Below are 16,642 nucleotides of genomic sequence, written 5' to 3'. Positions count from 1 at the left end.
AGTACATTTCATTTACAGAAAAGTACCTCCAAGCAGGTACATCATTTTTCTCTGACTGCTTTACCAAATTTGGGGAGTTTCAGCCACTGATTTCTCAAATATTTTTACCCCTCCCACTTATCCTCTCCCGGGATTCCAACAAAACAGATGTTAAATCCTTTGTTACTGTCCTACAGGTCTTTGAGGCTCAATTCACTTTTTAAAATCTATTTTCCCCTCTCATTTGGGTTGGATAATTTCTACTGATCTATTTTTCAGGTTCATGGATTCCTGCCTCTGACATATCCAATCTATCAATACTACTGAGCCCATCCTATGGGTATTTTGTTCATAAGTTTCTCAGTTCTAAAACATCCACTTAATTCTTTCTTATATCTTTATTTCCTTCTGATATTTCCTATTTTTCATTTGTTTCAAGAGTCTTTCTAATTGCTTCTTGGAACATTTTTATGAAAGCTGTTTTCCTTATCAGATAATTCCAACATCTATATCACCTCAATATTGTGACTATTGATTGTCTTCTTTCATCTGAGTTGAGATTTTCCTGGTTGCTGGTAACGAAGTTTAATTTTGAACTGCATCCTGGATATTTTGAGTGTTATAAGACTGTGTGGCCCCTATTGAAATCTTCAACTTTAGCAGGTAGTTAAGCTGTTTAGATTTAGAATGCATATCCTGGGACACTATATAGGCTGTGTTTCAAATGTCAACCTAGTTTACAAAGCCTTTGTAATGCTTTTGCAATGCTATTTTGCCCACCAAACTTGTATGTTATTCAAATGGCAAGACTGTACCCCACATTCTGGGCAGTGAAGAGGTCCTAGACATTACTGCAGGGTGGAGATGAAGTCTTGGTTTGCCTCCATGCCTGGTTGGGGAGGAGTACTGTGCTGCATGGGACTGCGGGGTGGGCACTAAAGACAGAGTTCTGATCATGGTCTCAGCTGCCTCATTACTGCAGGTCAGGGGTGGAGACAGGGCTCTGCCCATAGATTTAGGCGGAATGGGTGCTATTTCTACTAGAGGGTGAGGATGAAAGTCAGGGTTCATTCCACCCACAGGCTCAGCCAAGGAAGGGTACCACTTTCTTCCTGCAGGATGGTGGGGGAAGACAGGGCTCCACTCACAGACTCACAGGAGAGAAGTACAACCCTGTGACTGCAGAGTGGGGTGGAAAACCGGGATCTACCCACAGGCTTCTGCTGCAGCATCCACGGGGGGCGGGGGAGCAACGTGGCTTTGTCATGGTGCCCACCTGGAGAATGCAGATGCGCTAAAAGGTTTCTGTCTGGCTCAGCTGCCCTTTCCCCAGGACTTTGCCTAGGAAGAGCCGGTTCTCTCGGGATTATTTTTTGTGTCTGCTGGCATTTATGACTTGTGGGCGTCTCTAATGCTCAGGCTGAGATACACAGGAGTTAAAAAAAAAAACTCCAAAATACCACCAGGCAACTGACTTCTGAGTTCCTTAGCCACCACCTTTTTTTAAAAAATGTGAACCATCTTTTAAAGACTTTTATTGGTTTGTTACAATCTTGCTTCTGTTTTTTGTGTTTTGGTCTTATGACCCCGAGGCACATGGTAACTTAGCTTCCTGACCAGGGATCAAACCTGTACCCTCTGCGTTAGAAGGCAAGAAGTCTTAACCATTGGATAACCAGGGAAGTCTCAGCCTTCCTTCTTATACCGAACTTTCACAGTCTTTTGATAGTTGACATACATATTCTGTCCAGGATCTTTTGTTACCATCATTGTGAGGAATAAAAAAAGACTATTTATTCATCTCCTCTAGCACTGGAAAAACTCTCACATAGTATTTTAGAAGTATAAAAGTCGGCAGAGCTTCATTATCTAAAAATAATGCTGAGGTACTTTAAGTTACTTTAAGATACTTTAATGCTTTAAGTGTGTGTACAGAAGTCACAGAACCAGCTAGAAAGGGCTGGCATTAATAACCTACCCCAGAGTCTTCATTTCACAAAGACAGTGAGGCACAGAGAGGCTGAAGGATTTGTTCAAAAGTTACTCGGCCAAAAAGTGGCAGAAAGGAGATTTTAACCTTGGTTTCTTAATTCCTAGCCTGTGGTCTTCCCACTCAGTGATATATATCACTTTTCACTAGCAGTACACCATGTATGCTGAGTTATTATTTTCAGAGCTAAAGATGAATCTGCTGTTTTCAACCTCTTATTCAATAATGTGTGTTGTTTCTATTATTTGTTGTATATACTTAAGTTTAAAAGACACGGCTGTATTTTACTGTTACATAGGTATCGATACATGATCTGGCAAGGACGTTTAAAAAGCAGTGATAAAACTTACCCATTATATCTTATTTTGTCACATTCTTTCCTAACTATAAACTCTAAATGGAAATCCAGTAGAAAGGAAACAGTAAAATTTGAATGTATACACAGAATATCAAAATATCTGAATGGCACTCAGTTCAGTTCAGTCGCTCAGTCGTGTCCGACTCTTTGCGACCCCATGAACCGCAGCATGCCAGGCCTCCCTGTCCATCACCAACTCCCAGAGTCCACCCAAACCCATGTCCATTGAGTCGGTGATGCCATCCAACCATCTCATCCTCTGTCATCCCCTTCTCCTCCTGCCCTCAACCTTCACTAATGGTCTGATACTAACTTTTCTTCCTTTGAGTGTCTGCAGTTATCTCCCATTTTAAACATCAGCAAACGCCTAATTTATTTGTGATTCGGTGAAAACTGGATAAAGTGATGACTATGGTCAGATTTAGTTTTTAATGAGGATGGAAATGTTTCCTAAACTGATATTCTTTCTTCCATTTGAATAAGATTAAACTATGGGACAATATATTATGCTCAATTTTAGAAATTTCAAAGGCCAAATTTTTGGCAGGATTGGATATGAAGTCCTTCAGAGGACCAAAGGATAGGGCAAAGTCATTAAAATAAAGCATCTTTATACCCTTAAGTTCACAGTGCAATATACCAGCTCTGAGCGTGCTCTGAAAATTGCTGCTTCAGGGACTAGCAGTATATCAATATTTCAGTTTGCCATTAAGACTTTATTTGGTTTTCATACTTATTTATTAAAGTCATATAACTCCTATATAGTTTCATTTCTCCCAGGGAAGCTCTACACTATAAATGAAAAAAAAAATCCATAAAAGATTATTTCATTTGTTGCATCTTTTGGCTTGGCAGGTTACTTTTATGTTACAATTAAACCACATTGTCCCTTCCCAATTCTTCAAGTTAATAAGCATAGAATAAACACAAGAAAGGAGGAATGAGAAATTCAAAACATATCTTATTCTATCCTTATAAAGTATTTCTGTTAAGACTACTAACTTGAAGTTACTGTCAGATTTTCTGGGCTTGAGTTCTCTACAAAAAAATGTGTTTTATATCTAAAAAGCACAGAAACCTATTTCTGAAATAGATAGCTGATATTTATACTCCACTGACAGTATTAAGGGGTAATATTAATGTGTGTTTTAAAAAGAAAGGTAATTATTCATTCTTTTCTATGCATGTTCCCACTTTAAATAACTGCAAATAATTTTTAAACATGTCTCTTAGTTGTCCCCACCACCACCCCAGAAAAGTGGGACTAGCCCATTTTTAACATGCATCAGAAGGCCTTATTTTCACCAACAAAATTAAGAAGAATATTTTGTTTTTTGGGATATTTATGAAAATACCGCTTTCATGTATTAAAGGAGCTACATGAAAGTCTTAAGCAAGTCTGACCAATTTCTCATTGGGTTACAAGGACAAATGTAACTTTTTAGATACAATCAAAGCAGTAATTAAAAGACATTACTTCCCTTTCTCCAACCTAGAAGTTAAGTGCTTTATACACAAAGCAATAAATACATTTTATTATTAGGAAGAAACTGCTGCTATTTCCTTTTGAGGGCTGGCAGCAATGACAATGATACACTGGAAAAATGAAGTCACTTTCCTAAATAACAAACACTAAGCTGATGGGTCTGATTTACAATTATCATCCGGCTTAACTTCTTAGAATATTCTGGGCAGGCTAAATAAAAACAATTCAGGAATGCTGGTAGAATAATGGTCTTTTTAATGAGAGGGATGTTTGATGATCTCAGTGATTATGTAATAATAATAGATTACTTTAACCTATAAGCTTACATTTCATAAAGGAAAAATGGTCTAGTATTATTCTATCTGAAGGACAATGATCCTTTGCCCTTTACTTCTGAACGCTACTTACTTTGCTCACAACTATTTTAGTAGGAGGAGCAGTGCTCCCAAGCTGCAGTTAGATGGTCCCCTGCAATGTCGTTTTACTCAGTTTAAAGAAGGCGAGAGTAAGGGAGACTGGCAGCGGAGATGTTTAACGCCGACTATGGGGCTTTGGGGAGCACGTCTGCAGTGACTCCAGGCCCATGCATACCCTTGCTGTTCCCTCCGCTGTCCTTGTCTGTGTGGGCGGCTGAGCAAGCCTAGAGCGTTCGGTCCTGAAGGGACAGGTTGCTCACTATTGGCTGCCAGCCTGGTGACTGGAACACCACCCAACACTTTATATAATGTTTAAAAAAAAAAAAGGGTGGTGGGATACAAAATTGCTGCTTTTGCCAAACATTCTTTAAAAGTTCCTGACAAGCTCTCTTCTGCCTTGGTGTATTTTGAAAAAAAGAAACCAGAAGAAAGCAAGCTGTCAAAAGCAGATAGATAATCTCTTTTCTGACAAGTTGTAAGCAAGCCATTTTTCTTTGGAAGTACCAGCTTTAATGTTTAGTGGCTAGTGTATTAGTTTACTATTGCTGCTGTAACAAATTATCATAAACTCAGTGGTTTAAAACAATACAAGCGTATCATCTAACAGTTCTAGAAGTCGGAAGTACAAAATCAGTTTCACTGGACTGAAATCAAGGCCTTAGCTAGCCTGTGTTCCTTTTGGAGGCTCCAGGGGAGAGTCTGTTTCTTTTCTTGCCTTTTCCTGCTTCCAGAGGCCGCCTGCATTCATTGGCTCGTGGCCCCCTTCAAAGCCAGCTTGTATAGCATCTTTGCTCTTCCTGACCCCTGCTTCTGTGCTTCCATCTTTCCCCTGAATCAGCCTCTCCTGCATCGCTCTTCTAGGGACTCTTGCAATTATGATTACATTGGGCCCATTCTGACAGTCCACAGGACTCTTCCCCATCTCAAATTCCTTAACTTGGTCACAGAGTCTCCTTTGTCATGAAAGGCAACACCTGTGCCATGGTCACAGGTTCTGGTGATTAGGAAGCAAACATTTGTGGGCAGCCAGTGTTCACCCTACCATAGTTCTCTCTCTGTTAATTCTTTGCATTTTGTTTTAAATATAGTAAATGGCTCAAAGATCAGGATGAGCCATTTTAGATGAAAGAATCTCATTGTCAATCTAAATGTAATTAGTTGTCATAGAATAATTCAAATCCCAACCTTCCACATTTAAAAACTGGGTTGACCTGTTTTACACAGCTCAGTAATACAGTTCCAATCACACAGAATATAATGCTTTTGAAGGCAAGATATAACATAAAACCAATGAGCTTTTCTTTACATTCTTGACCTTTACTCACCATAAAAAGAAAAGGCTATTCAATCAAGTCAGTGCCTATGGGATGGGATGAATCATTTTCTTTCTTTTCCTTCACATTATTACTATCATAAACATTCGAAAATATTTCTTTCAAATATGATTTAGGACTGTAGCATATTGCCAAAAATTATTCATATGTGTGGTGCTAGTTTTCTGCTAATAGCTAACTCAGAATTCTCATGTAGATGGCCTTCACTCTTTCAAAACATACATGATACACATCATCACTCTAGTGAAAGAAAAGGTTTTGAGTTAGTGACAGTCATAAAGTGTTTAAAAACCACTGCAGTCTCAGCTGGTCAAGGTTATGTCATAAAGGCAAACCAGGCTTATCGAGACCATCATTCTTTGAACAGGTGATCTGTGCTTTGGAAAGTGTACATCATTTGCCTTTGAAACACCACGACAATGTGGCTGATCTTAACTGTACCACCATGTTCCACTGTGGTCCCCTTCAGTTCAAGGCTCAACCACAGCCTTCCCAGTGATGCTTCCTCATACTGACTTTGGGCAACCACCAGCCAGAAAGATAATGATCTCATTTACTCTCTAGGCAGAAATCTGCAAATGGGGCTGTCAGTCCTCTAGGATGATGGAGGAATCAGACTGGCTCTGAGCTGAGGCTCTCCTTGAAGGACACCTTTGCACAGTTCAAAGTCAAGGCGTGGGGAATGCTTATCGCTCCATGTAGCAGGGAAGTCCATGAATGGATCTGGCTAGTAACATATGCCTGGAACCTTATTATGCCTTAGTGGTGCTAAGGAAGTCATAACTGAAGGTGGGGGGTGGGTAACTTGGAATGCTCATATGCAATGCATACTTATCTTGCTATTCAAAGAAAATGCAATTGAGAGATAAAAAAGTCAGACTCTAGAAGTTTCTGCAAATAATGGACAACAAAAGTATTCCATTAAGAATCATGCCACAAAAGAAATGTAGATTTTTAGTGTTAAATTTGAGTTACTTCAGTTACCATTTCAAAATACTTTACTCTTCATATACATATTTAGAGTTAAGCTTCATGCAAAAAACATGTAGGAACATATTTTTTAGCTTTAAAATTTAAATAGCAGAAACTTCTATGACCTAACATCACACACTTGAAACAAATAATTATTATTAAGTCTATGCCAGAATTTAGAGCTGTTGACTAAATGGCCAGTACTCAGTATAGTTGTTCTATATAAATGAATTTCACATGATTTCAGTAACACTTATTTCATAAAGCATTTCAATAAATCCCTGAGCTGGTTATTTATGTGGAAATCTTACAAGTTTCTAAATTTAAATCTAAAATACTATAGTCATATGTTATAAAAAGGATTTGGCAAATTCAAGATTTCAAAATATCAAAAACAAAGTATCAGTGACTAAGTGGTTTTTCAAAATATGATAATCATCTTCGAAGATAAATTCACAGGTTTTTAAAGCTTCAATTTGATTTCACAAAATTTAGTAAGGACAATTCAGCTTAAAAAGCTTTTAAAATTCAGTTTCTAAGGCAACAATCATAGGTCCCTGTACACTGATTTTAAAAAAATCATTTTTACAAATTTAGTTACTGCAACATCAAAGGCAAGGCAAATTTAACTGCCTTACTTTTACCTCCTTTTATCAGACTTTCTGAACAAGATGACTTCCCTCTTTTTAATGGATCAGACTGCTTCCCATTAAGTATAAGAAGGTTAAAGGCAGATAAAATATCAATATCCAAACTGGATGCCTGAGAATTCGGCCTATTGCATGTTAAGAGCAAATAGGGATTCAGCCCATTGTATGTGCCTAACAGCCAGTCTCCTCGTAAATTATTCCTTATAACTTCATGTCTTACTCAATAAAGAGAAAAGAGCTCTTACCTGCACATTTCACTCCCTGAGCAATGAGCCCCCACATGAAATTGGCACAGTATTCACACCAGTGTGGCCCTCTGAATGTATGGACCTGAAAAAGAGTAGTGACAAAGTGGCCAGGGGAAACCCATACATGAGATTATTTCCCATCAAAGCACTCATACACAAGTCACAGTTAGTATGAAGAGGCACAATACGGTTACATGTACAAAAACCTTGGTTAAGTGGAATCAAGCATTTAAAATGTCTTTCAGAGCTTGATCTTCTCCTTGTTTTAGAAATGGTGATAAATCAAGCCAATATCCTGTGATTTACTTTTGAAAACAGTTTTCACAGTGGAACTTTCCAACTGGTTCCCACCAGATGTAAGCAGTTTCATCTACATGTTATGCAAGCACTGGCGTATTCTGAGCGCTACAGCACGGAGGAGGATGAGGAGTGATGTAAAACCTTTCTGGATCCTGTTAGGATTTTGTCGGATGAGCCACCTTCTGTTCTCTGTCATCACAGTTGGGGCCATGGGTGTTGAAGGTGATATGTGGTGACTGGTCACAACAGAATCATCAAAAAGGGCCAATTTCTGTTCAAAACCGTTTTGATACTTACTATGTTAGCCAAGAAAACATATTTTAGAAACTACAGAAGTTACAGTTAATCAGAAACCCTGTGAATACAATAATTACTCATCTTCCCAGCTCATGAAAGTTTTACTGCAGTAGATTCTTTTATCCCTAAGAAAGGGACTCCCAAAGAATTCAAACATTAAAATATCTCTAGACTTTATGCATAGGAAGGAGAAGCCATTTTAGCTTAAACCAGATGAAAAAACACTGGTAGAACAGACAAACAATACATCCAAGTCCTGAACATTAAAGAATTAAAGGAAAAAACATCTTATTAACATTCTAGACTTCTGAGCAAATATTGGCTGAAAATGTACTCAAGAAACAGGTTAGAAGAAAAGGGAGAGGGAACAAGGAAGTTACTGATCTGCATCAATTATATTTACTTGAGAAAATTTCTTAAATATATTATTTCCTCCTGCAGAAAATAGTAATACAAGAGTCAAAACCATAGTGTGACAATCTGATTTGCAAACAATGAAATTACAGCTAATATTGTCACTTTCACTGCTGTTCTGTTTATGTACTGGTCTTAGAAACTAAGTGATTTTTTTGGTTTTGCTTTTTGTTGGTTATCTATTTTATATATAGTGGTGTTTATATGTTAATCCCAGCCTCCTAATTTATTCCTCTCCTGGCCCGCTTTCCCCTTTGGTAAACATAAATTTGTTTTCTGTGTCTGTGAGTTTGTTTTGGAAATAAATTCATTTGTGTCTTTTTTTTTCCTTTAGATTTCATATATAAATGGTATCATATGTTTGTCTGACTTCACTTAGTATGATCATCTCTAGGTTCATCCATGTTGTTCCAAGTGGCATTATTTCATTCTTTATACTACTGAGTAGTATTCCACTATAAATATGTACCACATATTCTCTATCCCTTCCTCTGTCAATGGATATTTAACTTGCTTCCATGTCTTGGATATTATATATATACTACTACAATGAACACTGGGGTTCTTGTATTTTTTTGAATTACGGTTTTCTCCAGATATATGCCCAGGAGTGGGATTGCTCGGTCATATGGTAGCTCTATTTTTAGATTTTTAAGGAACCTCCATACTATTCTTTATAGTGGCTGCACCAATTTACATTCCCACCAACAGTATAGGAAGGTTGCCTTTTCTCTAACCCCACTCCAGCATTTATTGTTTATAGACATTTTAAGGATGCCATTTTGACCTGTGTGAGGTGGTACCTCACTGTAGCTTTGATTTCCATTTCTCTAATAATTAGCAATGTTGAACTTCTTTTCATATGTGTCTTGGCTATCTGTATTTCTTCTTTGCCGAAAGGTCTATTTAGGTCCTCTGCCTAGTTCTTGGTTGGACTGTTTGTTTCTGATAGACCTGTATGAGCTGTTTGTATATTTTGGAAATTAATTCTTTGTCAGTCACTTCATTTGCAGATATTTTCTCCTCTTATGTATATTGTCTTTTCATTTTGTTTATGGTTTCCTTTGCTGTGCAAAAGCTTTTAAGTTTAATTAGGTCTCACTTGTTTATTGGTAAGTGATTTTAAGACTGATACAAATATATAAATAAACTTCAAACTTAAGATGCCACTGAACATAAGACTTGCTCTGAATGTAAGATACATATATTCCAGGTAGAGAAATCACCAATTAACTTATGGCATGTCACTGATTATAAGCTTCAGATTTTAAATTTCAGAGATGTTAAAATGAAAAAAAAAAAACCACAAGAAACAAAAACATGTAGTAGAATCAATGAAATATGGTATATTAAAATTCAAACTACTACTGCTGGCCAAAATATCCATATAAGGCAACAGTGGATAGCCCAGGGTTCATTACAAGCAGGTATGTACTTGTGGCTCTGGTCGCTGCCAAGTGAACTCAAGTACAAAACTTTGTGTTGATTTTGGGGGGGGTGGGAAGGCCATAATCCTGTCTATGTTTTTTATGGAAGTGTCAGGAATGCAGACACAGTTGCTTCTGGGTTGTTAATGATGTTCAGAGCCTGCAAACTGAAAGCATTTCCTGGAGTTCCTGAAGCTGAGCCCAAGACTAACATCCAGACAGTGTCTGATGTCTTTGTTTTTGCCTATGTTCCTCTGAGTGAATAAAACTGGATAAAGTATGCAATCTTGCTTTTAATCTGAGGCAACTGAGTGAAATAGATAGCACTGACTCATATTTTAAAAGTTATATAGTTACAAAATAGCTACAGAACTGTGAAGTTAGTTTTAGAGGCAATCTCAGGATAATCCAGTGTCACTTAACTTGGTAACGTTAATAAACTGGACTAGAAGAGTGGAGAAGTCCTGGTTTTGTACCTGCCGTTATTCATGATAAAAGGTGTTTAAGTTCCACTGGTGTGTAAATCACTGGAACAAAGAAGGGCTCTTGGCAAACAGTGCTGGGTACTGAGATGTTGTTATAGAACCAATTCCCTGCTTTGCCTTCACAAAGCAGTAGTGAATGTGGCCTTTTGAAAACCTTGTGACATTTCTTTAATCAGGATCACACATGCATCTCAGAAAGCAATCTTTAGGAAACTGTTCTTGATTCAGTTCCTTCCCGGACAGGTTTTGAAGCTCTCAAGGAAATGGTTCTAGAAGTAGGCCTTGAAGCACCAGAAGCTTGCTAAACTAGTATTTGTGTAACAGGATTTAAATGAATTTCCTTTTGAATTTTTGTATCTAAAACTTGTTATTTCTTAAATTTTTTTACTTTCCTGACTCCATGACACTGGATTGTACTTTAAAAACTGAATATTGTAGTCTTTGTGTCTCTTTGATCCTCCTAAAGGTTATCAAAACAAATGGACATCATTCATGCACTAATCATTTTTATTCATTTACAAACATTAAGTGATGACATATACAAAATTTTTTTAAAATATTGGCTCAAGGAATTCACCATAGGTTTCTCCTGCTAGATACAACATGAAAAGCCTCTTCTGAAAGTGGCTGCAAAGTATAAGGGCAGCTGGGGAGGGGCGTTGCCTGGTTAAGATGAATGAGTTGAGGCTTCCAGGTGAGCAGAATCAGGCTTAAATGGGGTTGTGTGTGTCGGAGGATGCATTAGGAAAGGCTGCTCCAAGGAAATCAGAGACACACCAGGAGCGAAACAATGGGATGTTTAGAGGATTGTGAGGCAGTTCAGTGTGGGTGGGGTGGGAGTGACTGGCGCGGCAGGAGCAGAGAGGGGCAGATGGGGCCTCTTCCATACCTGCAAACGTATACTTTGTTCAGTCAGCAATGCAGGGCCACTGAAGATTTTTAAGGAAACAAGGCTGGAGGAAGACAGACCAGGCGGCTGCTACAGCAGTGGTCCAGGTGCCGGATGACATGGACCTGAGCTCAGGCAGTGCTGACTGAGAACGCAGAGGCAGGATCAGTAGGACTCGGTAACGGACTGAGTCACAGGCAAAGGAGAGGAGGAGGACTGGGGCCAAGTCTTAGGTTTTGGAGCCCGTTGATGAGGCAAGATGGCATTAACAGGGGGAACAGGAGCAGAGGAACAGGTGTGGGAGTGAGGTGGGAGGGGAAGAGTGGAAGGGATGGAGACAGAGGAGGTAGCTCGTGGAGGGAGTTTCCTGAGGGCACCCAGTGGAGATGGGACCAGGGCAGAAGGACTAGCTCTGAATAAAAAAACGGACTCTTCCCCTTCCCTGAGGTGGGAGGGCCAAGGGTAAGGGGGAGAGGATGGCTGTGCAGAGCAGGAGTGGTGGGGGCCCGGGACCCAGAAGGCTAAGGGAGCTCACACTTGACGGTTCAGTTGCTGTTGTGTTAGGAAGTAAGTGCAGTCATGAAGCAAATGACGAGTTTAGAAAAAGTGGGGAATAGGAACTGGAACTGCTCAGAAATTCAGAGAAGGGCTGCTGTACTTGAAATCAAGTCTCTTTCCTGGATGGCATTATAATCCTATCACTACTGTAACAGTGTAAACTGCATTAAAGAAAAAGTGATGCATACTTTCTTTTAAAAAGGGTGATTGTGTTACATTTGAGCTTTATCTGAATGTTTTATTTTATATGCAGTTTTACATTATCAGTGATTTTACATATTTTACTGATTCAAAAAAAGATACCTGTAACAAGTCAGTCGTACCAACTGTAGAACTGAGAACGGCTGTGTGGTTCCAGTTGTTCTGCTCCGCCTGGCACCACAGAAGCAGGGCGCTTTACGCCTGCAGACGAAGCCCAGGGCAATGACACCTGCAGATAATTCTGCTCACCAGATGTGGCTGTATTACGACTACCCGTCTCAGAGCGATTGAATCAGAAATGTAATGGGCATTCAAAATACAATAATTAAAAGGTCAAAAGTTGCATCTTGGAGGTTCTTTCTGCTTAGGAGTATGCTGAGAGAGAGCTAGGCTGGAATCTGGAAGAAAGGAGGCCTGAGTGGTTCACAAGGAGCTCAGGCAAGCGCAAGGCTGTTAGAGAGATCAGCTGGTGCCTGAGATGCCCTGTGGTATACAGCAAACACTCGCAGACATCCGCACAGGTCAGCACTCAGGAACCAAGATTACTGACGTCTTCATAACACAATGAACAGATACTCATTAAGTGACATTTTCCATGTGTAATTTTTTAGGGAATTTTTGTAAATTGTCCCAGATTTTTATGTTTATGTAAGTCTGTGTTTTAGTTTTCCTGTCTCTTCTTATTCTCCAAGGCTGTCAGCTCTTTTTCTCTCTTCCTAACCCTTTTCCCACCTCTAATTCTTAGTTGTAAACCTGGAAATCTGATAAGGTAACTTTGCTAGCACTGAATGTAGATCAAGAAAATGTATCACCTATCTTCCTCTTGAAGGCATTAACAAACCAAACCAAACCAAACCCACCAAATTTCTGGTTCCTTGTCTGTGTTTCTTATAGCTATGCCTGAGGGATATTGGTCCTGTGAAAAAGAACGTCTTAGTAGCATCATATTTTGTTCTATAACATTCTTTAGCCTCTATTTACTGTTTCTTATGAGCAGAGGCCACCTCAACTTCTGTTGTGTACTGTATGACCTTAATGACATATGCTGGCTTTGTAAGGTGGGAAAATAACCAATTCCTTTATAAACGGCACTATTTCTTCCTTCTGGTTATTTAAACCAATCACTTGATTAATTTATAAAAAAGGGATTCCTTTAGGGAATGTTTTGATCCCAACCAGCGTTAGCATGTAACAGTGTTAGTGAGGTCAGAGATGGTCCTGAGAAAAGCTACCTTTTAATTTAGCCACAGGTATTTTTTTTCTAGGCCACCTCCAAAGTTTTTGGTACATCTTGATGAATGAAAGTGACATAGTACATGGTGTGAATTATACTGCCATGAACAAAGGGCAGAGCAACTTGTTTTAAGGACCTCTTCTCTTTTGCAACGGGAAAAAAGACAACTTTATTACCATGGCATCTGAGATTGCTCTCACCTGTGAATACTTCCTGTCACATCAATCACCTTAAAAACGAAGATGAAAGACTATATTAACTAACGGACCCAACAGAGTCTGTCACAGGGTGGGTAGCGGTCAGAAACAGGCTGAAAAGGACAGATAAGGAGGGAGACGGGTGGGCTCCTGAGGGGTCCGCATGGCACAGGCCAAGGGTCCTTTGTCCCCTGGGTATCAATCTAGATAAAAACTGAAGCTGTTCTCAACTGGGCCTCCTGTCACACTAACCCAAACCCTGGTTTCCATAAGAAAACCAGCACATCTGCTTCTCAGGTTTCTGATGTTCACATCTCCAGTTTGAATGTCAGTAACAGAAACAGCAGAAAAGAATTCTATGCTATGGCAAGAGAAAGAAAAAATCACATCTTCATTATTCCTCCCAAGCCATAACACTACCTCTAGAAATAAGCATGAATGCAAACAGCCAAGGAGAGTGCCTGCAAAGCCTGCTGCAAATATATACGTCGGAGGCGATAAGAACATTAGGGGAAATGAAAGTTTGCCTGGAAAGGTGGGAATGACATTTCAGCTACCGCTCTTCATTTGGGAGGCTCTGATGAGTCAGTTCTCCAGTGTGATATTAGGCAACGAAGGGAGAGAACAGATGATCAAAATCAAAAGGAAAGGAATGTAGGTAGGCAGGCAGCTGGGCACGAAAGGCTTTTTTTTTTTTTTTTTTTCTTTTCATTTTTATCTTTAAGGCAGCTGAATGTACTCTTTTAAGGAGCCAATGTTAGTCTTACTGAGATGGCTTAATTTTGATCCAAAAGGTCTGGGATTTAGAATTTTGGTACTAATCTTATCTCTTTGTGGTTAAGGTATATTTTGATTGATACTAAATAATGAGACTGCAGAACACTGGTTATTATCATTAGCAACAAACACTTAAAACCATACAGAGGTACCCTGCAGGAAAAAAAAAAGGGTAGGGAGGGGGAACTTAAAAATAGGAGTATCTTTAGTATTATAGCTTCCTAGTGGCTTAGTGGTAAAGAATCTGCCTGCAATGCAGGAGACCTGGGTTTGATCCCTGGGTCAGGAAGATCCCCTGGAGAAGGGAATAGCTACCTACTCGGTATTCTTGCCTGGAGAATCCCATGGACACAGGAGCCTGGCAGGCTACAGTCCATGGGGTCACAAAGAATGGGACACAACTGAGCGACTAACACTTTTTTTCTTTTAGTATCAGAGCAATACTTCTTGCCTTGTTATTTAAACTATGAGTGGTCTTAACATTCTTCAGGAAAACTCTATACCAAACAGTAAGGTTTGGGTGTGGTTAAGCCGGCAGCACTGACATGGTGCTGGCCATGCCTCCCCGACTTGTTCTAGTGTAAGGTGGTGCCCAGGGCAGGAAAGGCAGGAGTGCCTGGAGCACATGCTGAAATATGGCCTCAAGCAATGCTTGGGGCTGGAGGGCGCCTGGTATAGGAGGAGGGGCATGGCCTCTGGCCGACCTCAAGGGGGTTGTGTGTGCATGGAAGCACTGACAAATGTCCAACTCTGCCAGGTGTCCAGGTGCTAACAGCGTCCACAACCAGCTACTACCCATGACGTGCAGGGGCTATGAGGTACTCACTTCACCACACAAGTAGTTAATACCGCCAGAGGTATCACTGTGAAAAGGAGGACAAAGAACTCAGGTTTCAAGAGTGAGAAAACTGTTCAGAATTGAGGGAGATATCATGAGACTCCTGGAAATACCTTGGTCATATCACAAATCAGTGGTATCCCCCTAAATATAAGAAATAACTACAGGAAAAAGCTAACGTAACATGGTCAGGCTACAACAACACTAGCCATGCTTTACTAGTAGGACAATGATCAGGATACTGTTAATAATTTAGTTCTGCTCCCACATGGAAAACATAAAAATGATTTTTATAGATCACCAGCCCAGGCTGGATGCATGAAACAAGTGCTCGGGCCTGGTGCACTGGGAAGACCCAGAGGAATCGGGTGGAGAGGGAGGTGGGAGGGGGGATCGGGATGGGGAATACATGTAAATCCATGGCTGATTCATGTCAATGTATGACAAAAACCACTACAATATTGTAAAGTAATTAGCCTCCAACTAATAAAAATAAATGGGAAAAAAATGATTTTTATTAATTGGTATAAAAAACAGTTCTTTAAACATAAGCATGTACAGAAAAAGTAATGTATTGTCAGTTCTCTTCACACAGTCCACTCACCACAATCCTATACAGGGTCTTGTTGTTCAGTTGCTGAGTCATGTCCAACTCTTCGCGACACCATGGACTGCAACACACCAGGCTTCCTTGTCCTTCACTATCCCCCCGAGTTTGTTTTTGCTCAAGTTCATGTCAATTGAGTCGGTGATGCTATCTAACCATCTCATCCTCTGTCACCCTCTTGGGACTTGTTAACAAAGTTTAAATTTCTTTATGGCTTCCTTCATGATCTATCTTTCCACATCAACACTATCCCAGTGAGGGAGAAATATCTCTAAAATTACAGCTGAGTTAATGTGGTATAGACAAGTGAACTTGCTTAGGCTCAAACACAACTTCATTAGTGCTAAAACACGAACACAGTTCCTGGTGTCAATGTTCTAAGCTGTCAGCCTGGCCCCTTACACAGAGCCATCAACTTGAAATCCAGGAATCAGGCAGTGGAAACACCAAACTACTCAAGCATTTATTTTATTTATCACATTACAAGGTGAAGTTTGTGTAATAAATGATATGACAATAAATATCACCCAGTAATTTTAAAACTTTCCATTCTAAAATATGGGTGTTTAAAGCATTATAAAACCTATAATTTAATGTTTAGCCATTTTTCAAGTTTCAGAAGCAAATTTCTTTTAATTTCTTTTTATAGGAGCTCTAATGAGAGCTTTGTCTGAAAATCGAATGATGGTTAAAAAGTTTTAAAATGTTGAACAACATACCTAAAACTTCTACTTTGAAAGTTTAGTTTCATTACTTGGACTAATGTTGCATTTAAATATCAGTAGGGAAAAATCAACACAGTAAGTCAATACTTCAAAATATCAATCTCCTAAAGTCATATTATGAAAGGATAATAGGAAAATACAATAAATGAATCAACTAGGTTGTGCAATAAAAACCACTGTACAATACAAAGCTGAGTGACAGATAATCTCTATACCACATTATAGGATGTAAACTGAACACTAAGAGACAAAAAAGCTCA

The 16,642-nt window shown here is 39.3% G+C and overlaps 1 protein-coding gene across 4 annotated transcripts in view; it reads right to left on the bottom strand.

Annotated features, from left to right (window-relative positions):
• The window catches only part of CHN1 (chimerin 1), a 202,563-nt gene that overhangs the window by 15,270 nt on the left and 170,651 nt on the right, over positions 1-16,642 (bottom strand). For all 4 annotated transcript variants that reach the window (XM_020889078.2, XM_070475995.1, XM_070475996.1 and 1 more), the window contains one exon: positions 7,431-7,515. In XM_020889078.2, coding sequence (XP_020744737.1) covers positions 7,431-7,515 — 85 coding nt within the window. The remainder of the gene's footprint in view (positions 1-7,430; positions 7,516-16,642) is intronic.

Source organism: Odocoileus virginianus, chromosome 13 (genome assembly GCF_023699985.2).
Source record: "Odocoileus virginianus isolate 20LAN1187 ecotype Illinois chromosome 13, Ovbor_1.2, whole genome shotgun sequence".
NCBI lineage: Eukaryota > Metazoa > Chordata > Mammalia > Artiodactyla > Cervidae > Odocoileus > Odocoileus virginianus.
The sequence above is the reverse complement of the archived record's forward strand: the minus strand, read 5'-3'. Positions and strand labels throughout refer to the sequence as shown.